This window comes from Dasypus novemcinctus, chromosome 1 (assembly GCF_030445035.2).
Source record: "Dasypus novemcinctus isolate mDasNov1 chromosome 1, mDasNov1.1.hap2, whole genome shotgun sequence".
NCBI lineage: Eukaryota > Metazoa > Chordata > Mammalia > Cingulata > Dasypodidae > Dasypus > Dasypus novemcinctus.
This window is the reverse complement of record NC_080673.1, coordinates 181,826,382-181,851,575: the sequence shown is the minus strand read 5'-3', so window position 1 is coordinate 181,851,575 and position 25,194 is coordinate 181,826,382. Positions and strand designations below refer to the sequence as shown.

Here is a 25,194-nt window from a genome sequence, read left to right as displayed (position 1 = left end):
TATAGAGTGATTTAAAAAAAAAAAATGAGACACGGGAAGTGGACTTGGACCAGTGAATAAGGCATCTGCCTACCACATGGGAGGTCCGCGGTTCAAACCCCGGGCCTCCTTGACCCGTGTGGAGCTGGCCCATGCGCAGTGCTGATGTGCACAAGGAGTGCCGTGCCACGCAAGGGTGTCCCCTGCATAGGGGAGCCCCATGCGCAAGGAAGTGCCCCACAAGGAGAGCCGCCCAGTGCGAAAGAAAGAAAGTTCAACCTGCCCAGGAATGGAACTGCACATATGGAGAGTTGACGCAGCAAGATGACGCAACAAAAGAAAAAAAAAGAAACCCAGATTCCCGTGCAGCCGATAACAGAGGCGGACAAAAAGAACACGCAGCAAATAGACACAGAGAACAGACAACTGGGGCGGGGTGGGGGAAGGGGAGAGAAATAAAAAAAAAAGTCTTAAAAAAAAAAATGAGACTGTGCAAAAATATTTTAATGTTAATTATATCCCAGAAATATGATAAATATTGGGGACAAAGTGATGAACAAGACCGATGAGGTTCTTGTCCTCATGGAGTTTGCATTTCAGTTTGGAATATAGAAAAAAAAATAAATGGAAGTTTAAGTTGTGAGAAATGCTATAGTGCTATCAAGGAACAAGAGAGAGGTAAGATAGAAAATAACATGGATGGTATGGGGACATTTCAGGTAAGCTGGTTAGGGAAGGCTTTTCTGAGAAGGCCACATTTAAGGGTGACATCTAAAGGATAATGAGGAACCAGCTCTGTGAAAAGTTAGCAATCTCACAGAGGAAAGAGCATGGATCTTGAGGCAAGAAAGAATTTGAATTATTTGAAGAAGTGAGAGAGAATCATTTTTTCTGAACTTCTTGAGGCAGGGCAAGAGTAGCATCTAAACAAATGTGTGTAGAAGCAAGGGCTGTATGCTACAGAGCTTTATTTTATTTAGAGAGTAATGGGAAGCAGTTGAAGCATTTTAAGGAGGGGAGTGATGTGATATGATTTATGTTTTAAAAGATCTCTTTGGCTGCTGTGAAGGGAATGGATTGTTGGCAGCAAAAGTGGCCACAGGGAGATTGCCTGAGAGGGCAGTTATTATAATCCAGTTATGGAGTTGATAATGGCTTAGACTATGATAGTAGCAATAGAGGCTGAGAGAGGAGGGGAGGTTAACGAGACATTTTGGAATTAGAATTTTTTTGGCTTGCTGATGGTGAAAAAAAGGAAGGAGGAATCTAGGATGAATCTTAGATTGCCCCCTTCAGTATTCCTAATGACGGTCCTCAATGCTAACTCAGGGAGGAAAATCTTGCCCAGAATATTTCTTCTCAGGTCTCATTGGTCAGATATGGGTTATTGGCAGAGGGAAGATAGGATTACCTTGCTTAGAACAATTACGTTTCATCCCCCTAGGGCTGGGGGAGGGTCTACCTTCCTGAGAACATTGGTGATCTGTATTTAAACAAAATGAGAGACTCTTTTATGAAGGAAGAAGGGAAGAAGGGTTGACACATAATTAAGCATCTTAACCTTTTTTGCCTCATTTGTGAAATGGAGATAACTGCCTCAGGGTTGTTGTAAAGATTAAATAAAATCATGCATTTGAAGTGCCATCAAGGAATAAATGCTCAATAAATGTTAAATTCTCCCCTCCCAATATCTTCCTTTTTTACTTTGTGTTTCTTTTGATGGTACTGCTGTTTTTAGAAATAATCAGCCCAAACAAAAATTCTTGGATTAGAATTTGAATCTTTCTCTAATTCTTTCCATTCTCATTGCTACCACATTAGTTCCGAACTTCTTTATTTGGGCTATAGGAGGCAACAATCTTGTAACTCACCTTGCAAGGTAGTTCCTTAATAAAACTTGCAGTATATCCAGTCAATACCAAATTAAATATAAACTTGTGAAATATCGTAGTGGAATACACAGACCTGCTGATCCTCTGCATGTTGTAATTATTCTCCAGTGACATTAGGCTATTCCTTTTTCTTTGAACTTGCCTTATTTCCTCTATTCCTTTGCTTGAGTATTTCCTTCATCCTAGAATGTTGTCTTCATCTCTCCTGGTCCATTCCAAGTGTTTGTTCACTCAATGAGGAAATATTTGTTGAGAATTTTCTTTGTTCAATGCATTGTTATGAGTTGGAGAAAAATGGTAGGCAAATATTGACATGGTCTCTGCTCTTCTGTGTTTCTTCTGTACTGATTCCTTTCACCTTGGAAATTCCATAAAAGATTGTTTATACCTTTCTTACTGAAGTTCTAATTAGCAGTGCTGCCCTAATTACTTTATTCATTCTACTGTATTATAATAGTGGTTCTGTTTTCTTTTTTACCACTTGAGATATCTATAGTGGTGTTTTTCTTATAAAAGTTGTACCATAGTCTCATAAATACTTTTTGACATGGTTTTGTCTTTGTAATGTATTGTAGTTAATGATACCTTAGATCTGTATAATGATTGATTTACAAATATTTGACACAGTGTCTAATAACCTTGAAATATATGGGTAGTTTAATCTGGAATATAGTATGATTTGTTCATTGACATTTGTTTTTATGTAAAGATGTTTTAATTGGTACTTAAAAAATGTGATGGGTTAAATACTTTTAGAAAGAATTGGCACATCTTCATTTGTGACTTATTTTTAGTGGAAAAAGGTTAGAGGATCAACTTATAGTTATTCACTTACATAAACTGAGCAGTTATGTTTAATATGTTATCCATTTTGCTTCAGTCATGAACTCTTTTCTGCTTTGAATTGAAAATTAAAATGGTGGGATTAATAAAAATTTTATTCAATTTGTAGTCTAATAGATGTAAAAATATTAATATTTAAAAAGTGCTAGTTGATGTGAATTTGGGAGTAGTAAATTCAGTTAGAATTTACTGTAAGTTTACATTGTGCTACTTAGTAGGGGACATTATTTATTTGCAGATTTGAATGACTCCTATGTGCCGGACACTTAAAAGGTACTGAAGAAATAGTAGAAAACTAAACAAATGAGTTCTCTGCTCTCATGATTTTGCTTTTAATGCTCTTGTTCTTTATTGTGCAAATGTAGTTTTGCTATGTTAAACAGTATGTGGTCTTTGAACAAATTGGCATTTTCCTCATTTTATAAATACTACAGATCCCGCTATTTACTAGTTCCCAGGCTACTTTGTAATTGAAACTGAGTGACACATTTGTTTTATTTATTAGTCTTTACACTCATTTGTAATATCAATTATAAAACTCAGAATGCTAAATCTCTTTAAATCTTATATAAAGGGTTTATAAACACTATTCTAAAATAAACTTTAACTTAATGTCATAGATTTAGAAACTAGATCTCTTTACTCCTAGTTGTTTTTTTTTTTGCCATATGCTATCTGATGTTTGTTTATTCTGCTTTAAAATTGAATAGAAATATGTCATCTATGAATTTAGTCAAACCTATATACAAATAACCTATGGTAAGTTGTTTATAAAATTATCAACTGTAATAAAAATTTTGAAGTCTTTAAAAGTTCTCCAGGCAGGTGGTTTGTAGTCATGTTAGAATTAATTTTAAGTTTGGGATATTGAACTGTTAGTAATTAGGCCATTTTTTTCTGTGTTCTAGATTAGTGAGAGGGTGAAAAACTGTTACGACATTCTAGGGCCTACTAATTTATATTGTAGCAACATGAGAATAGACTCTGATCAGGAATTAAAAGATAAATATCCTTTTTTTTCCTGTCTTCAGTCAGTTTTTCAGGATGTCTAGATAAGCAGCAGCTGTTTCTAGTTAAATACAAATTCTAAAGCAGGGCATAATATGTTTATAGATTATTCTTTCCTAATCAAAATGGAAAGATTCCTGAAAAAGTCTTATTCTGGTAAAATTTGAAGTTGAAAACTTAAGATATTCTGGAAAAAATGGGCTTTGGAGTGAGGGTCAATAGCACGATAAAAGCTCTTATTGATATTTATATTTGCTTAAAGAAAAGACCATAGTAAAGAATCATTTGCATATCCTGAATTAGTACACCTAAAAATTTCCATTTACCATTCTTTTATTATAAGGTAGGGTTTAGATTTGCTTTCTGTAACTTGTGAGTTACTTGAAAACCCATTTTAGGTTGCAGTAGATAATTTGCAAATAAATAGTATTAGCATATTGGCATATTAGTATGCTACACAGTATCTAGCCCTTTGAAATCTTCCTTTTTTTTTAAGTTTTATTTTTACTGATATCTCTCCCATTCCCCACTCTGCCCCCCAACATCTGCTCTCTGTGTCCATTTGCTGTGCATTCTTCCGTGTCTGCTTGCATTCTTGTCAGGCAGCACCGGGAATCTGTGTCTCTTTTTGTTATGTCATCTTGCTGCGTCAACTCTCCATTTACGTGGTGCGACTCCTGGGCAGACTGTGCTTTTTTCGTGCAGGGCGCACTCCTTGCATGGGAGGCAACCCTGTGTGGGGGGCATCCCTGCGTGGCATGGCACTCCTTGCGGCGTGGCAGCATTGCGTGTCGGCCAGCTCACCACGCGGGCCAGGAGGCCCTGGGTACCGAAACCTGGACCTCCTATATGGTAGGCAGACAGCTCTATCACTGGAGCCATATCCACTTCCCTAGATATGTTTTTGTTAATTGGAAAATTGTAGATTTTCACATTTTAAGTTCCACAGTGATTGGGTAAAATGCTGACTAATTTAGATGTTTAAAAATGGGGAAAATTTTGGGTAAATTTATTTAACAAGTCTTTGAATGTCCCCAGTAGTGTTGCTCATACATCTTCATTAATTCATAGGGTATTGGTAAAGTCTGAATTATTTCTGTAGGGACTTTCTATCAGGAGATATGAGGATATTGAACATTATCGCCTGGCTCTGTTCTTACCACAATGGAGGGTCTTTGGATTTTAGCACTTTCTCAGCTTTCAGGCACAAGAGTATACTTTTTTTCCCTTTTATATAATAAACTTTATTTTATTTTAAAATCCACCCCCCCCCCCCGCAGCTTGCTTGTTGTATGCTCTCTGTGTCCATTTGCTGTGCGTTCTTCTGTGTGTCTGTATTTTTATTTTTTTAATGTCTTTCCCCCTCTTGTGGCTTGCTTGTTTGCTCTCTCTGTCCATTCGCTGCATGCTCTTCTGTGTTTTTACTTTCTCTCCTTTTTTTTCGTTGAGTCATGTTGCTGAGTTGGCTGTTCCGAGGGGGCTGGGCAGCACTCCGCTGCTTGAGGGTGTGCCTGCCTTCAGAAGGAGGCCGCGGGATGTGAACTCAGGGCCTCCACAGCTGCTTCCAATAAGCTTTATTTTTAACGAAGTTTAAATTACAGGAAAGTTACATAGAAAATATAGGGGATTCCTATATACACCACCCCTTCCCCCCTTACTTTTTCCCCTATTAATAACATTTTACATTAGTGTGATATATTTGTTACAATTAATGACCAAATATTGAAGCATTGCTACTAACCAAAGTCTACATTTTACAAAGTCTATATTTACATTATATTTTGTACTGTACAATTTTATAGGTTTTGACAAAATCTATAATGGCTTGTATCCATCATTGCAATACCATGCAGAACAATTCCAATGTCCTAAAAATGCCCTATGTTCCACCTACTCTTTCTTCCCACTCCTTTCAGAACCTCTGGTAACCACTATTTTTATATCAGTGTTTGCAAGTTTTCTCATTACTACTAAAAATAAATCTACTTTGGTCCATGGTTGCGTTCCCCTCTTATGTTTGTTCATTCCTCAGTCTTGTGGATTTTGGGATGGTGGTGTCTTTTCTGCTTCAGATTGAGAACGGGCTTAGATTTTATTGGTCAGATGGAAGGAACTGTTTTGCCTGCAGTTTTAGATATTCCTTGTTTTTTTCGGGGGTGGGGTTCTTCACATCATCATTTTATCAGTTGTCCTGGGTGAGTCTCGTGACTTAGAGAGTAGGTGTTGGCCTCAGCTCTGCTGAGATTCAGGGCTCAACTGGCGTATAAACAGACCAAAGGTTTAAGTCTCTGGGACATATATTTAATGGGTATAGCACTAATTATAGGTTTGAGTAAAAGGGGTGAAAGAATCATGTGTAGGGAAATTATAAATGAGCCTATTCTGTTACATTGGGGAAATAGGTTATCATATATTCCAAGGCCCATTGAAGGAGTGCTGATTTCATGGGGCTCTGTGCCTTGCCTGTAGTGTTCCGATGTCTCTAGAGTCCTTGGTAGCACCCCTGTTTGAGGCTTTCTTTACTGACAGTTAGTGAGATCCGCTTGAGACATGCATAAGTGTAATGTCTGGAATGACCTCCCGACTCACTTTGAAATCTCTTAGCTATATAAACTTTTAAAATTTTTTGAGGTACCAGGGGTGGGGGATTGAACCTGGGACCTTGTATATGGGAAGCCAGTGCTGAAGCACTGAACCATGTTGGCTCCCCTGAGTTGTTTTTTTCATTTGTTTTGCTTGTTGTTTCTTCTTTAGGAGGCACTGGGAACCCGAACTTGGGACCTCCCATGTGGGAAGCAGGTGCTCAACCGCTTGAGCCACATCCACTCCCCATATAACTTTAAAAAAAAAAAAGATTTATTTATTTATTTCTCTCCACTACTCGTCCCCCACCCCAGTTGTCTGTTCTCTGTGTCTATTTGCTGTGTGTTCTTTGTCCGCTTCTGTTTTTGTCAGCGGTATGGAAATCTGTTTCTTTTGGTTGCGTCATATTGTTGTGTTAGCTCTCCATGTGTGTGGTGCCATTCCTGGGCAGGCTACACTTTCTTTCGCACTGGGTGGTTCTCCTTATGGGGCGCGCGTGGGGCTCCCTAGCGTGGGGACACCCCGTGTGGCACGGCACTCCTTGCGCGCATCAGCACTGTGCATGGGCCAGCTCCACATGGGTCAGGGAGGCCTGGGGTTTGAACCGTGGACCTCCCGTGTGGTAGACGGACGCCCTAACCACTGGGCCAAGTCTGCTTCCCTAAACTTTTTTGTATTTAATGTTTCCCCCTTTTGGTCACGGTCTTTTTACAAATGCTGCATTTCTGGTTGGCACTTGGATTAATCCCTTGGTACCAGGGAGGCTTATCACTGGGAATCATGTCCCATGCTGGGTGGTGTTTTTTCTCAAAACATTTATTGAATACCTTCTCTGTCCTTGTTGCTGAGATATTATTAGTATGTTATTATTGTAATTTTTGACAGTTCCAAATTATTGAATGCTTAGGTACACTCAATAATGTTTCATCTGGTAGATACTTTATTATATTCTTAACCATTCTTCTATTACTGGAAACAGTTATTTTAAGTTTTAATTTTGTAAATAATGATTAAGCCATCATCCTAGGGACTATCCTTGATTGCTTTTGGGTCATTAACTTCACATCTTGACTATTCTACTAAGCAACCGTGGGTTCTGACCTACCTTCATATATTTTGTAGCTCTTCTTCACTATTTCCATTGCCATCACTCTAATCCAGGCCACCATTGTCTCTTACTGGGATTCCTGCAGTACCTTCCTAACTATCTTGCTCTCATCTTTGACCTTCTACAGTCTGTTTTCTTAGAAGCCATAGAGATGCATGTAAGGTTATCCCATGTCCTCCACCTTTTCAGTGACTTCCCATTGTAATTAGGATAAAATAGAAACCTTCTATCCTGGCTTGTAAATCCCTGGATGATCTGGCCTGCTTTCCTTTCTACCTTCATCTCTTTTTACCATCATCCCCTCGATACTGGCTTCCTTCTGCTCCTATAATATGCCAAACTGTTTGTTCATTTCTGAACCTTTGCTCTTGTGAATTCTTTTTGTCTTGATTGTTCCTCTTCAGTTTTTTATAAGCCCCCCCCCCTTTTTAATATGTCTTTCTCAGAAAGATTTTTTTTGTGGCCACTTACAGGAGTAGTCTCCTTCCCACCTCCTCTCAGTAAACACAAGCATTTTGTTTCCTTTATAACACTATTATAACAAGAAATTACATGGTTTATATACTTAATAACTTGCTATGTGTACTTTCCCATAGGCATGTAATCTACTAAAGTATTGGACCTGTATCTGTCTTGTTCATATAGTACCTAGGTAATGTCTGGTATATCATGGGTATGCTGTAAAAATTTATAAGTAATGAATACCTTGATTTATACCTTTCATGCATTAACATTTTTGTATATTTTGATTTTGTGCTGGGGACGATAGATAGCCAGAAGTAGAATTAAGCTAGAGGATATGTTTAATGTATTTTAACCATATATGCTAACTTAAACATTTCAGAAATGATCTTTTTGAAGATCTTATGATACTTAAAATAGGTGACATGTCATCTCAAGCTTCATTCTTCTTTCATATAAGTAGTTTTTCTTATGAACTTGGACAATATAGAAACATGTAGCAAAGAGCATAAAACAAATTTTGCTCCTCAGAGAGAGAACCATTTTGGTATTGCCTTTTTTAAAAATACAGTAAGTATGTTTTGTATGTTGCAGTCCTCTTAGATGCAGTTATGTGTCTTGCTTTTTTAATCTAACATATCCTGAGATTTTTCTTAACTATTAAATATAATAGAGTATATAAATTACATCTATTGTTGGATAGATTCCTACTGTTGGGTAGATTGTTAACAGTTTTTTTGGTATAAAGTTGTTATAAACATCTTTTTCTGCATTTTGGATTTTAAGGGTACATTCCAGAAGCATTATTATCAGATCTCTTTCTCTATTTTTCATGCCAAACTGGTGTCTGCAAAGATTGCATATTTGAGTGCCCATTGATGTTTTAGTTGAAAATGAATCTTTGCTATTTTGCATGAAATACCCTACCATGTTTTCATTTCTTTGATTATTAAAAAGTTGAATGACTTCCTTGTTGTGCATTGTGAAGCACACTGCCCCTTGTTATTGGGGATTGGAGTTGTAGAATTTGAGAGAAGTTCAATTACTTGAGTATAGAGAGGCCAGGACTCAGGAATGATTTTGAGAAGGAAAAATGGTTTATTGACGGCCGGCCGGACTCGGGAACTTTCTGTTTGAATCCCAAGCCCCGAACAAGATTTTTTAGTCCCTTTTATACAGAGAGGAAAGGCCAAATGGTCCTTTTGTTTCAGTTCTCAATACGCTTGAATTAGCATATATTTCCACATCTTAGTAAGCTTTTAGCATGGACCTCAGGCATTCGATAAGCTTTTAGCATATTTGCTTTGCATTTCCCCTGAATACTTAAAGTTTATAGACCTTGCATTGTTAAACTGTCTCCTGCTCACCAAGGGCAGGACTGCAACCTTTCATCATCCCACACTCACAAGTAACAGATAGTTTAGGTTATCTCTGAAGAGACAAAGAGTCTCCCACCCATAGCCCACATCATTTCCCCCCTTTGCCAAAGTTTAACTTGCTAAGTTTTGGCATAATTATTGTTGGAGCTATGAGGTGGGTGGCTGTTTGTTGTTTTGATTGATTATTTATCAATCTTTAGTGTACCATCCAGGACTGTTTTTAAGAGGTTAGAAGTTTTCATTCTGGACAGCAGAATCCTGGGGCGGGGGCCTCCTGCAGTCATCCTGCGGCCACTGGCGCTCACATGGATTTCCAGTCAGGTTCCAGATCCATCTATTAATTTCATTTTACCCTTGAAGAGTTTACACCTTTAATTTAAAAGGGGTGCTGAAGGGAGACGGATCTCTTTTCTGTAACTGCTTCCTGCTGGCCATGGTCTGTAGTCTTTGCCTAATAAGGTGTAAAACTCTTAATTTATTCGAACTGGAGGAAGATGGATTTGGCGTTCTGTACGAAGTTGGATGAAGTTTTCATATAGTTAAGATGTTCACTCTGAAAGAAACTTAATTAAAAATTTGGAATACCCGTTTTTAAAAGAGGACACATTGGATTACAGAGGTAGACAAGGTTAGGTGCCTAAAAAGACGGCACTCCTTAAAAGCTGAAGGGAACAGCATATACATTCTTTTTTTAAGTTATTCATCTTTAGAGAGAAATTGCAACAGACACTTAGCTTTGTCTGAAGACACATTCCAAGCTGTTCAATGATTGGCACTCATTCGCTCTGTCAGATGCTCCTGGTGAACTGGCACTCCTTGGGCAACTGGCTTCACTCAGGATTAGAACACTAAGTTGGAAATTCTCTTCGTTTTCACCTGTGGGAGTGATCAGAACTACAGAATAAAGGTTTTTTTACACCTTGGTTTTCATTGTACAATTTCTAGCAATTTTGACTTGTTCAATAGGTGACTCACCATCAGCAAGCAAGCCTCACCTTTGCTACACAGCAGAGTACAGTAGAATATAGAAGTTGACTGAGACTGGCTGAGACTGCCACCTTATTCTATAGACATGTTTTTAACTGTTTAGAAAATGATTTTACCAGGAATTTAACATGTCTAATATACTTCTGCACTTGATCCAAAATAGAAAAGATAACGTTATAATTATTAGGCATATATTTAGTACAGGATAAAAGTACAGCATTTAATATTAACTAATGTATTACTTAATGCATAAGGATTCAGAGTTGCAATTATTAGTTTTGAGTTTCAGGTTTGTAATACTTTACATGTTATCTCTCCATGAGAGCAGGCCATAATGCCAATTGTGTTTAAGTTTCACTTACTGTATCCTGGTATCATGGCTCCACTTAGCATGTTCTTCAACGCAGTGAGCAAGTCGCAGCATCCTTCATCTTAGAGAGAATTTCCAGTATTCTACTAGCCTGGTGTATAGTGCTATCTGGCACTATGGAACAGTGCCAGTCTGGAGGCGATATCCATTGTACACTTGGCTGTACCGAGTCATTATTGGCTGCTGCAGGAGCTTGAAACTGCAACGTAGTTTCCATCGACTTCAGGAGCAGAACCAGAGGCTGATATAGCAAATATTTTTAATTGAGGGGTCAGTGACCAGCCTAGCCAGTAACTCACATGGAGAGGCCACCTGTAATGTATTCAAGGCCTGGTTTGAATGCACAAGACTTTGACAATGTTAAAGTTTATTCCTTGTTTTTATATATATTTTAAACAACTTAATGCAACACATATATCAAATGACTGTTCACTTACACAATTTTACTGTGAAGATAACAGTAGGTACTTTAGTAATAGAAGAAAAATATTATTTTTCATTGTTAAAATGAAAACAGAAGATTTCCAATAGAATCAGGATAACTTTTTATTACCATTTACTTAAATATGTACTTTGCGGTGGCCTTCAGACAGGTTTTATTGTCATTAAGTTATTTCTGCTACCAATACCAATCTAAGTTTTAGTTAACAATGACTTCTAGAACTAGAACTATTTAAACATTTTCAGTTTGGCAGATGTTTTACAACCTCCTTATAATTGACTATAACCACATTGACTAGACACCTCTTGTTTAAATAACTTATTAAATTACAATTACCAAAGAAATTTACCCTATTTATTTAAGAAAGCATATCTACAGTCTTTTTCCTTTAGCCTAATTTCACCAGTGTGAACTTACAATTTTCATTACTCTAAAGATTTTGTATATATAATGTTAATTTAGTTTATAAATTAACTATGGGAGATTACACTCAAGTTAAATAAAATTGAAACCATAATAGTTTATGCAAGGAATGTTCTCTTTTTCCCTTACAGGAAGCTAAAAACTTCTTTAAGTTATGAAAATTAATAATTTAAAAGCATACTGACTACCAGGTTTTAAAACACATTACACAATTACTTAATTTTTTAAATCATAACCCAGGAAAGATCTCTCCATAGTTTTTATGGACTTTCCTTTACTTACTCAAATTTGTTAATAGAGCCACTAATTACCTTTATTTTGTTGGAAAGAAATCTTCTGGAAGAAAATAAGGCTAACCAGATTGTGGAGAAGAAAAGAATTTATTCTCAATCTTGCAAGAAGGGGTGCAGAGCCAGATATGGCTGGTGCCCCGAACAAAGAAAAATGACACAATTTATACCGCTAAGCCTAGCATGCAAGCTTTTTCTGTTTTTCCATAGATTGGATACTTCAGAAGTTACATCTTATCTGAGATTTAACTTTCCCACACAAAAGTTTGTGATTTTACTGCTTCCTCTATCACATTCCAACCATTTTAGTTTTTACCTGCTCCCCTTTGTCAAATAAGGAATAGAATTTAGTGCTGAAATGGCACCGACTTAGCTCCTTCTTGGGCATCCTTCCACTGCCCATAGGACTGGCCTAAACTGGTCTCCTCCACTGCCATCCAACCCGGGAGTGGGAGACTGAGGCAGCAGGCCGCCAGGTTACATCAACATTTTTCTTATGTGAAAATTAACCTAATCTTTGTTTTTTTACATTTTATGGCTGACAAAAGGTTTAAACTGGGAAATTACCGGGCAAACTGATTCTTAATTCCCTAGCCTAGTAGATAGGTTTAATCTGCTACACCTAGTCTTTGCCTTTAAAGCTCTTGCAAAGAGGAGGCCCTTTCCCAATTGTTTCTATAATCAGATTTCTTTGACTTTTTCATCCTGCTTAGTTTAATTTGGGCTTTAAGAATATTTATTTACATATATAACTGCATATTTAATTAACAATTTGAATAGAGCTCTTTTACGAATTTTCATTTGTTAATTTGATATTATTATCCTGATGTATGAAGACATACACTGAGCAAATGGGCCGACACAAAGAGTTAGACAAAGAAACAAAACTCATTGATATTATTTATAATTTGCATTATTTTATATACTGTTTAGCTTAATTTGGGGTCCCGAAATATATATTACTTATAACTGCATATTTAACCTCAACAATTTGAGCAAATAGGCAGACATGAATAGTTTGACACAACATAACTTTAGTTACTTTAAACTTCTAATTCTTACAAAACAAGTGTGACTGCAAAACATTTCAAAGACTCTTGAAACTCTTCTTAATTTGCACTATGACTGTGCAGTTTTATACTATGACTATGCAGTTTTACACAAGAATTTTCTTTCTTAATGGATTGTAACCAAAATGTTCTCAGTGCTTTAGCACTATTTTTTTTTTGTTTCAGAACTTTATATTTTACTTTGAATTTAGCAGAATTTTGGATAAGCAACAAGATTAATTTTATATATATTTACTGAGGCTATTTGAAGCCTCAGGGAGACAGACTGGTTTTTCTCATGAATTGCCACTCTTAGGAACACTGACCGTCAAGGCAGGAGACTTCTCCCCCTCCACCCCCCTTTTTGATTTTGGAGATAATAAAACTCCAGTGGTCATTTAACCTTATTCCATCAGGCAGCAGTTTATTTAGTTTACACTTGAATTCATGAGAGAAAGGGTTACTAATACCAGGAGAGGAGACAGTGATGTCCCAGCTCTTCTCAATTATGAAATAACCATAGGCAAAGGCAAAGGGTGAGGTTAGGCTTGAAGTAACCATAAACAAAGGAAAGGTTAGTTTAGAATTTACACTTAAATGATAGTTTCAGGCTAAATTCACCCAGCTGTAATTTCAGTTATTGTCTTTCCACTGCTTTATAATATAAATGCATTTATAAATGATTTTAACTCTTACAGTTTTTATTAATTTTTTAAAAACCTATTAATTTTATAACACCTTTAAATACCTTTCATTCGACTTATAACATATTAAATGAACTTAACCATTACTTTAATTTTTCCTTTAAAGTAAAAGAATAAATCTTTTACTTTAAAGTTAGTTTGAAATAAAAAGCTACTTTTCAGGATTTGATTTCTAGAACATAAATGTTCTTTTAAAAGAAGTAAGACTCTTCTTCAAACACTGAGGAAATGATGAGGTTAAAACACAAAAAGCTATTTTGATAAAAGATTTTCTTTGTATATTGATCTTACTCAATTTTAATCATAAAAATTTTCCTTCCACAAACCTACTTTCAGTATTCATTTAGGTTTTGTCCCACACTCTACTCTTTCCAATAATCAATCATTTTATCTTAGGACAAAATCATCTTCTGTTTCCTTAACAATAAAAACACACTCCATATATCCCACATACTAAGTTACCAGGCAAACTTCTTACAACATATAATTGCCATTAATACTAAACAAGCTTGTTAAAATAATGAACTTTTCTTCACTTTAAATACTTAGTAGCATGTAATACCAGAAACAGTTTTTTTGGAAGCAAGTTGGCAGGGGAGACTGGCTGCTGAATAAGTTTGTTATAAAATTGCCTTTTATTATTATTATCAATTCAGTTTTTGTTAAGTAATGACTTTCTGCAATTAGCCATTTAAATACCTTAATTTAAACAATGCTTTGTAAAACTTTTATAATTATTTATACTCTTAAGACAAATTTTACCTTCACAGAACACATTCTCTTACTTAAAGTTACTACAATACCTTCTAAGAACCTGGGCAGAATGCAAAGGTATTTTGGCTTTGACACCCTAGGGAAGGAACTTTACTGCATTTATTCTGATTCTGCTTTTTACCCCCTTCAGGCAGTCGGGTGCACAACAATCAAACAGGAATGCAGTTTATGAATAGAAGGTGTGGACTCACTGGAAAGGGGCAAGCCGCTCCCCCCTTTCCAGCTTTCAGGCCAAAATGGGCAGACAGAACCTACTGAAATTCAGCAACTCTCCAGGGGACCCAGCCACCCTGACTGGGGCACAGCCCCAACAAACTTGGGTGCATGGCGCGGACACAGATGGCCTCCAAGCCCTGGCAAAGGGCCAGACCAGTGACAAGACAGCAGAGCATGCACAAACATCTAGACTCCGCAAACATCCAGACTCCTCAGTTTTGCCCCATAATCATTTCATCCCCTTGCCAATGGCAAGGGAGGGCTTCAGCTCAGCTGTAATTCTACTTTACATAAGGACACAACTCCAACACTAGCATTGAGCTGACACAGACAGAAGCACAAAGGTCACTAATCTGACCCACAAGTTTATATATATTTTCACCATGGCTGCCCCCACAGCCATCACAAACCTCAGAACACTTAACATTTGGTATAAAGCGAATTCATTCACAATTTAGCACCATAACAAAAGATTTCAGCTAAACTTTTCCCACTGTTTAAACTTTACACCCAGACCAAGCTCCACCAGAAAAGCCGATCCATTTTCCTGTAACCAAGTTTTGTTTTTTTTAATCTAGACCAAGTTCCAGGATATTAGGACTTGAACCTATAAATAGACCTTTTTACTAAAATCAATACTCCACTCCTTTAGTGGATATAAGACTAGTACCAGATTCTAACTTGCAGTTAGACAAACCCAAAACACCAGGGCTTTTTCTCGGTTTTTCTCCAGGACATTAGGACTCGAACCTATAAACAGCCCTTCCTATTAAAATCAAGACTCCACTCCTTTAGTGGATATAAGACTAGTACCAGATTCTAACATGCAGTTAGACAAACCCAAAACACCAGGGCCTTTCCCCGGTTTTTCTCCTTTTCCCAAGCCTAGAGAGAATGGCTTCCCCCCAATTTTCTGGGGCTACTAGGGTTCTCTCGGGAGGTGATCAGCCTCCCCTTCCTAGCAATTAAAGCTAGGGCCTTCCAGACTGTGCTCACCCGGGGAGTCTTACCTTCTTCCATGTTCGGAGTTCTTTTTCGTTCCCAGAATCTTTCTCTTCAGACCTTCCATTGCCCTCGATTTTTGTTGGGAAGATTCTGGTGGAGCCCACATCTTTTCTGGATTAAATTTAATCCAGGGGCGCCCAGATTTGGGGTTCACCCGAGTCCTCCCGGCTTCCTCGGGGATTTGGAAGGGGCAGCAAAATGCTACTGTCTCTGGCCTTCGTTTGTTGTCCTGCCGCGATTGCCAAAAATGTTGTGGAATTTGAGAGAAGTTCAATTACTTGAGTATAGAGAGGCCAGGACTCAGGAATGATTTTGAGAAGGAAAAATGGTTTATTGACGGCCGGCCAGACTCGGGAACTTTCTGTTTGAATCCCAAGCCCTGAACAAGATTTTTTAGTCCCTTTTATACAGAGAGGAAAGGCCAAATGGTCCTTTTGTTTCAGTTCTCAATACGCTTGAATTAGCATATATTTCCACATCTTAGTAAGCTTTTAGCATGGACCTCAGGCATTCGATAAGCTTTTACCATATTTGCTTTGCATTTCCCCTAAAGTTTATAGACCTTGCATTGTTAAACTGTCTCCTGCTCACCAAGGGCAGGACTGCAACCTTTCATCATCCCACACTCACAAGTAACAGATAGTTTAGGTTATCTCTGAAGAGACAAAGAGTCTCCCACCCATAGCCCACATCAGAGTGACCCTGGTAATATCTCTCTTCTCTTAAGAAACTAATGAGGGGATAGAGACTGATTGTTTCCTAATACGGTATTTCATTATGGTGACTCTTCTTAAAAATGTGATTATCATTAAAAGGGTTGAGCTTTATGATAGCTTAGTTGTGCTTCTGTTTTTTCCACATTTTTGATATCATTAAAGTTTCACCATTTTTTTTCCTCTTGTAATTCTTAGTTTCTTGAAATTCTTAATTTAACAACTCAGATCTCTGTGGTGTAATTACCATGAAATCTTGGTTGCCTTTATTTTCTGTTGCAAGTTCCTCTTGAATATTGACCCTTTTCTCCAAATGGTGAGATCAGTGGTATCTCATTGTATAGTCTACGGTTTGTGACATGTAGTAGCTTTTTAGTTTGAACTATCACTTGTAAATCCAGGGGCTACTGTGTATCTCTTCTGCTTTGGGGACTGGTGAGCAATTTTCTATTAGTCTGCAGAGTAAGAAAGAGGGAGTGCAGGGAGGGAATGATAATATGGAATTAGAGAAAGAACTGGGTTGTAGAATAATATAAGCCTGCATTTTATTTGTCTTCTCTTTACTAACTCAAAGTTATTGTGACCCAGTTTTTTCCTTGGGGGAAAGAGATAATAAATCCTGTCTTTTAAGGTCATAGTAAGGATTAAATTATAAACATGCACACATATACTATATATTTTGTTTTATTGTTTTTCTTATTTTATGTTCTTTTATTTTTAAAATACTGTATAATATATAATTTCATGTTCAGTAAATTAGCTGTTTTTTTGTCACAGTATGTGGGAAGAAGATATTATATAAACACAGGAATGAGTTGTATATGCCTCAGACATTGCCTGAGGTGCTGAAAGTATACCATAAATTGTATTGTGGTGGGCAAAGCAGTTTTAACATTCTCTGTAACAAAGCTGTGTAGCAGAAGTAGAATTATATAAATAAAATAAGGAGTGAAAGTCTCTTGGAAGGTTAATTTAAAACGAAAATTTCCTGCTACATTTATTAATTTCTTTCAAGGAGACTTAATGCTGTATCAAACAAAATTCCTTTTGTAACTGAGGGGGAAAAGCAGCATGTAGATTTTGGAACATGTTGTTGCTAAGCTGAGAGAGGTATATGACTCTGCAAGGTTGTGTGCTGTGGTGTGACACTAATAACTTAATTTCATGTGGTATGCCCATCAAATTGATCCTCAGTGTTTATTTTATTCTTTGCAAAGTTATTGTTAACAATAGGATTATGAAATTGTCACCTGGATTAATACTTTACAAATGGGTGAGCCTCTTTGACAAAACAAGAAAATATCTCAAGTAGGATTAAAATAATGGGATTAGATATTCCTGTGGAAGACAAGGTTTTTGCTCTAGAATAGTCAGTCATGAGACCTGCAATCTCTCACGTTTAGAATTAACTGGTTCCTAAAAACATTCCTGAGTCTTTCCTTGGGCTAGACTCTGCCAGCTCTGGAAATGCAGAGTTGAGTAATTTATAATCTAGTGTGGAAGAACAGATATGTAAAAAGATAATTACAAACATTGTGATAATTGAGGTAGCTGTAAAGAGTTGTGAGAGAATAAGGTGAAGAAAATAAAGGATGGGAAGTGGACTTGGCCCATAGGTTAGGGCATCCATCTACCACATGGGAGGTCCACGGTTCAAACCCCTAGCCTCCTTGACCCATGTGGAGCTGGCCCATGCGCAGTGCTGATGCACGCAAGGAGTGCCGTGCCACGCAGGGGTGTCCCTGCATGGGGAGCCCCGTGCGCAAGGAGTGCGTCCTGTAAGGAGAGCCACCCAGTGTGAAAGAAAGTGCAGCCTGCCCAAGAATGGTGCCGCACACAGGGAGAGCTGACACAAGATGATGCAACAAAAAGAAATACAGATTCCTGTGCCACTGACAACAACAGAAGCGGACTAAGAAATACACGCAGCAAATAGACACAGAGAACAGACAACTGGGGCGGGGGTGGGTGGGTGAGAAATTAATAAATAAAAAAAAGAAAATAAAGGAAATGAGCTATGAAGTAAAATGGATTTATGCCGTTTTAGTCAGGGTGAACAATAGATCTATCAATAATGTTGTGAACAAGACAGGAGTAATACAGGAGAAATGCTTATTAGCACAATGTTTGGCACATAGTAACTCTTACTAAGTGTTAACTTTAGCTGCCAGTGATGATGCACTGCTTTAAGTGATTAATTCTTGAAGATATTTAGAATAAAGGATTAAAAAAGAGCCCAGCATGGAGCTGGAGTGTGGTTTACTGGAGTGTGTACTACTGTGAAAACCTTAGGAAATTAAAATACAAAGAAAAGTACAGTTGGGAGTGGATGTGGCTCGGGCAGTTGGATGCCTGCCTCCCACATGAGAGGTCATGGGTTCGGTTTTTGGTGCCACCTAAGAAGAAACTAACAGACAATGAGCAGACAATGAGCAAAGACAATGAGCAAGAAAAACAGACAACTAGCTAATGCAGTGAGCAAACAGATGAGGGAGCCGAAGTGTGTGGGGGGGTGGGGCTGGAAGAAAACTACAGTTAATGATCTTGCTTTGCAGAAAGGGTAATGTACAAGTTATTTTCAGAAGGGGCTCCTTGTGTTTCAGTGCCCACCCATCAGTTGGCTACAGTAGAAACACCCAGTTTATTTAGCATCATTGGGGGATTAAGTATTCCATGTGAGTGAAGCGCCATCATTTATCCAGTACTTATGACATGTCAGGTGGTGTTCTAAATACTTTGTATGAAATAGCTCATTTGGTTCTCAAAAGCTTTTGGGGTGGATCCCTTTTACAGGTGAGATAACAGAAGCCCACAGAGATGGCAAGTGGTAGAGGTAGGATTCTAATAGGACTCATAACCATAACCACTACTCTCTTGCTTCCTAAGTAATTGGAGCTTGGCCTCTTTGAATTATAAAACTTGTTTTATTTCAAACATTTTGGAAGCAAATTATGTCTAAAATGTGTTATTTATTTCCCTTCCTTCTTAATTATAATGCACCCAGTGTGGTTTGACAGATGCAATGTTAGTGTTAGTGTACATGCAGAAACAGATATTCTTATACTCTTGATTTGTATAGAGCTGTTGAGCCTTACTGGTGATCTTGAACTGCTGCAATATTTACTTTTTAATAAAACTTTTATTTAATCTAACAGTAAAGGGCACAAATCATCAGCACACAGCTTAGCTGTTTTCACAAAAGGAATATTCCCATGCAGCCAGCACCCAGATGAAGAAATATAGTATTACCTGCACACCAGAAGTTCCTCATGCCCCCTTTGACAGTGCCTCTGCCCAGGGCTAATCACTATTCTGACTTTAATACTATAGATTATTTTCCCCATTTTTATTTAAATGGAATCATTATTATGCGATTATATCACAGTTTTTTTATTGGACAGCTGTAAATAAAATTTTTTTTTTATATCTGCTAAGGCTGGAAAGTTTGGTATTCAAGCTTCTGTTGTCACAAGTATCAGTAGTGTGAAGGATCCTCCTTTGAGTAAAGTGTATGGAATTTTAATATATGGTATTTACAGCACCTTTTTTCAGTTGTAATGATTTATTTTTATACTTTCAGGTTGATCTGTGTTTTGTCTAGGCAAACCCAAATGACAACTTTCAGATAAATTGCTTATTTGTATTTACTCTGCTTAATAATCTAAGGAGTTTGGGTGCAGAGAAACTTAAAATATAGGGTCATGTGTCATTTGCATTATAGGAATAAAGCTAATTTTAACACCTCAGGTTTATACATATGGCCGTGGTGATTTTTCCTAATTACTGAGGAATTGTAAGATGATGTTTTGAAAATTTCATATAAGCTTTGCTTCAAATTTCATTTTTGGATATCTCAGATATTTTAGAAGATGATCATGATGGATGTTTCCCTCATTTGAGAGAGAAGAAGTTGGGACCATGGGTGCTCATAATTTGTTGTTAAGTGGAAAGAAGAGCAATATGACAGGTGAAACATTTAATTTCCTTTTAGATTTACTGCAAAACTGAATTAGTGAGATGACTTGAAGGAGATTTAGGAAAATATATAGAATTTTCTTACTTAAAACTTTTACTGTCTAACAGCATATTGTAAAGATTGCTTAAAATATTAATTTAAGGCTAGTATATTAATTCAACATATATTTACTGAGCATTTATTATAGGCATTGTTCCAGGCACTCAAGCAATGACCAAAACAATGAGCCTACATTCAAGTGAAATAAGACAGACAGTAAACAAGCACAGAAATGTTATTAGTCAGGGTTTTCTTGGGAAACAGAATGGACAAGATGTACATATAACGTTAATATTATGAGATCTTTAATAGGAATTGGCTCACACCACTGTGGGAATGAGCAAATTCAAATTCTGTAGGGCAGGTTGCAAGCAGGCAACTCTGAAGATTTTCAGTGAATTCCCTAGGAGAAGCTGTCTGGCTGAAGTAGAGATGGAAATTCTCCCTTCTGACTGCTGAAATCTTTACTTTTCCTTTTATGGCCTTACACTGATTGTTGAAGGCAATCTCCTAAGTTGTTTGTGGCTGTAATCAGCCATAGATACAAGCAACTTTGATTATTTAAATCCATGAAATATGCTCACAGTAACAATCATGCTAGTGCTTGCTTGACCAAACATCTGGACACCATAACCTAGCCAAACTCACACATGAACTTAACCATCACAATTCACCCTTGTCAGCTTGCACCTATATATATCTCCTTAAACCATGTATCTCTAAATAAAAAAATGACTCATTTTCACCTAACAAATATTCTAAATACTGTCCTTTATATACCCGGAAACACACTAACTTTCCCTAGAGTGTAGGGTACAAGTCCTTCTCTTTTTTTAAAAATTCCCCTCCCCCCCCATTGTCTGCTCTCTCTGTCCATTTGCTATGTATTCTTCTGTGTCCGCTTGCATTCTTGTCAGTGGCACCAGGAATCTGTGTCTCTTGTTGTATCATCTTGGTGCATCATCTCTCTGTGGGTGCAGCGCCACTCCTGGACAGGCTGCGCTTTTTTCGTGCAGGGCGCCTCTCCTTGCAGGGCGCATTCCTTGCATGTGGGGCTCCCCTACGTAGGGGACACCCCTTCGTGGCACAGCACTCCTTGTGTGTATCAGCACTGTGTGTGAACCCTGGATCTCCATATTGTAGGCGGACGCTCTATCATTTGAGCCAAATGCGTTTCCTAGGTACAAGTCTTTCTTAATTTTCACTTTTAAACTTCATATCCTATAATTTAAATGCTGTGACATGAAGGTAGTAAAATTTATGTCATATGATGAGGAAATAAGGGAAGAAAACAGGTATTTGCTTTATGTATGTATATATATGTAAACATACTCATAAAACAGGGAAATAATATTAATAACCATTACTGCCCTCATTTTCATAACTGGTCATGGGGTTGTAGCTCGTATTTATAGCTATCTTCTTTCACTATGCATTCCATATTCCCTTTTCTTTCAGCAAGTGCCTCAGTTGACCATGGGTCTTTGCCTAGTGGGATGGCCCAGATCTTCATTTCTGAATTTCTAGGTCATTAGCAGTCCTGTCTGGGTTGGGTTGTTGCAGTTTTCCATTGACTTTAATCATAGGGCATGGTGGTAGACATGCCCTAGGGAATCTCCTGTATTCCAGGCAAACTCTCTTTTTTCCTCCACTGTGTAAATGCAGTCTTACTTCCCCTTGATAGTCAGGATCAGTCACCCCGCCAGTACAGTAATTCCCTTCTCTGCCTGTTGGTTCAGATGCATGAGGAGCCCACAGTGGCTTAACTTCTAGTTCATTGGTATCATTGTGTCTCCCGGTGGAAGCAGTGTTCTTTTTGGAAATAATACCTGTAGACCAGCAGTACTTAAGGTAGCTGGGACTGGAAGCAGACAGTTTTCTAGTGGATCACTAGGGGTAATAGTGAGTAGTGCCATTCACATTTCCACCTCTTGTTTCCTGGATCTGTGCATACGGGTAGTGGGAGAAACGGCACCATTGAGTAGATGCAGATTTAGAGCATATATCAACTCTTGAAGAACACTGCCCCAGCCCTGCAATGTATTGCTACCCAGTTGGTGCCTTAATTGAGTCTTCAAAAGGCCATTCTACTGTTCTATCAGTCCAGCTGCTTCAGGATGATGGGGAACATGGTAAAAATAGTGAATTCCATGAGCATGTGTCCATTTTGTGCTTTCCTTCAGAGTGGGCCCTTTCAATATTTCACCATTAAGAATGAAGTCTGTTTGGTATAGGTTCTTAAAGAGATTAAGGCTGTACGCTTATTTTCCTATACACCCTTACATTGCATTAAAGTTAAATTTTTTGAGTGCTTTTTCCACACCTGTTCTTATGTCATATGATTTTTCTACTACCTTTAATCTGCTAGCATGAATTCTATTAATTGTTTTTTTTATTTTTTATTTTATTTATTTCCTCTCCCTCCCCCCAACTTGTGGCTTGTTTTCTTGCTGTCTGCTTTCTGTGTCCATTCGCTGCGCGTTTTGCTTGTCTCCCTTTTTGTTGCATCACCTTGCTGAGTCTGCTCTTTGTGGTGCCTGCCACTTGGCAGGCAGCTCTCCACAGCATGTGGGCAAGCCTGCCTTCACAAGTAGGCCCCAGGACGTGAACCTAGGGCCTCCTATATAGTAGATGGGAGCCCAATTGATTGAGCCACAGCCACTTCCCTATATTAATTGGTTTTTTAAATGTTAAAACATCTTCTATACCTGAAATAAACTGAACTTTGTCTTGATATATTGTGATCCTTTTTGTGCTGTATTGAATTTAATTTGCTGCTGTATTGAGATTTGTTCATTTATGTTGGTGAGTGAGGTTGTCTTTATAGTTTTCATTTCTACTATTTTTTGGTTTTGATGTCAGTGTTACACTAACTTCATAAAATGAATTAAGGATGTTTCTTCTACTCCTTGGAACAGTTAGTGTAAGAGTGGAATTCCTTTTCTCCTGAATATTGATAGAACTCAATAATGAAACATCTGGGCTTAGAGTTTTCTTTGTGGGAAAAAATTCCCAGATGGTTTAATAAAAATTTTTGTGTGCGAAGAATTTAAGGTAAAAGAAGTTTCTTCCCGTGATGACAGAGGTTAGTAGTTATAAGTGAAAAATCGGGTCTCTGATTGATGCCTTTTTTTTTAAAGGAGGTACCAGGGATTGAACCCAGAACCTTGTATATGGGAAGCAGGGGCTCAACCAACTGAGCTACACCTGCTCCCCTGTACTTTTTTATTGAATTATTTGAATTGGGTTGTTTTGATGCCATTTTCTGAGATACATGTTACTTACCTTGTCAGTGTAAGTCATTACATTTAATACCTATATTTCAAAGTTTTTGTAGGTTATGTAGTATATTGCCTTAATACATTTGTTTAGATCAGTGCTTTAAACTTTTTAGGTTTCTAAGATTTCTTTAAGGAATCTTTAAGGGGCTCTTATCTATGTAATCTAGATTCTAAGAAGTTTTGGCTCTGATAGTTGAGTGTTTCGATTATGTCTCTAACTTCTAGGCATCAATTCCTCACTGGTAAAACAGATATCTACTTCACATAGTTTTCATGAAGATTAACTGAAAAATGCTTTATAAACCATAAACTATGTAAATGCAGGGTTTTAAAGATACTGAATGTAGGTCAAATGTTTCAAAGAAAGAAGGCTAGAAGGAACCTTTGAGATCTGTTTCAGTCCCTCCATGTTATTGGAAACTGAAGTTAGAGACTCAAAGTTACCTATATTAGCTAGCCTACTGAGCTGATCTACAACCCAGGTGTCCTACTTCTCAAGCCATTGGGCTTTTCCTCTTATGCCCAACTTCAAATTAAATGCCTAGTAATTGAGAGAAACTTTGACTTCTTCAGGTACATAGTTTTGTATATCATTCCCAAAAGGTTAGTTAGAAAAGTACATGGGACATTAAGGGAAAAGGAATTTTAAGACTTTAATTTGCCAGTAATTAAAACTGCTGTCCAAGTAGTTATTGAATTTTTTTTTCAGAATTCAGACAAAGAGAGCCTTGTTATACTTTTGAGGGATTAAAATTCATCTGATACGGTAAGTAGTAAGGACCTGTGTGATTGCTTATGCAGGAATCACTTCGTACTTGAAATTCAGTTGAAAATTTCCATTGAAATTTTCCTTTAAAAATCATGATTTTAATAGAATTTTAGTAAATTTTACCTAGTACTTAACATGAAAACTTTCCAATTTAATTATGTTTGTGAAAGGTAGTTCCTTGAAATCTAATTTTTCCTCCTAATTCCTTATTCTATCTAAATATACTCTGAAAATTGTTTCCTTTAACTTCTCTCTTCTTGAAGTTAGTATTTGAGCTTTGAAAGTTGAATATATTATGGTGTTTATGGCTTCTTATGCCTTTACTCTCTGACTGCTGTAGTATACTGGAACAGAGAGCAGAATAAGTAAATCCCAGGCTAGGAGCTGCTCCTCTTTCCCTCTAGCATTGTTTCTCCTCCACCTTCTTGTCCTTCCACCTTCTCCTATTCTTTTTCCCTTCCCCTTCCCCATTCCCCTCCATAGGGCACAACCCGTATTTCACCTGTTAATCCCAGTTCTGTTGTCTGATTTCACTTGAGAATCTCCTCTCTTTCCCTTCTTACTCTTCTTCTTTTGGGAAAATTGGCTCCTTGTGAAATAATGGGACAATATAGGGACATGTTAAAGGGAGAAACCCAGGAAGAGCTTTTGTGTAAAATAACACGTTTGCTGAGGCATTTCTGAAATCTTAAGTATTCCCTTGTGTGTAACTTTTATACAAATAAGAGTTCTAAACTCTAATGATTTTTTAAGCTTATTTGGTCACACTTGTATTTTTATTAGAAATAACACCATCCTATGCTAGATTCATCAATAGTTATTTTGAATAAAAAGTTTCTAAGAACTGAGGCTGTATTCTTTCTGTTTTTTGTTTTTTAAGTTTTTATATGTTATCTTTCTGT

The 25,194-nt window shown here is 37.4% G+C and overlaps 1 protein-coding gene across 5 annotated transcripts in view; it reads left to right on the top strand.

Annotated features, from left to right (window-relative positions):
- STIM2 (stromal interaction molecule 2) overlaps positions 1–25,194 on the top strand; it is a 159,898-nt gene that overhangs the window by 14,067 nt on the left and 120,637 nt on the right. Inside the window, exon 2 of one of the 5 annotated variants that reach the window (XM_058300095.2) lies at positions 20,085–20,194. The exons of the other annotated variants lie outside the window; for them this stretch is intronic. Within the exon in view, the coding sequence (XP_058156078.1) occupies positions 20,110–20,194 (85 nt within the window). The 5' untranslated portion in view covers positions 20,085–20,109. The remainder of the gene's footprint in view (positions 1–20,084; positions 20,195–25,194) is intronic. 5 annotated transcript variants of the gene reach the window in all.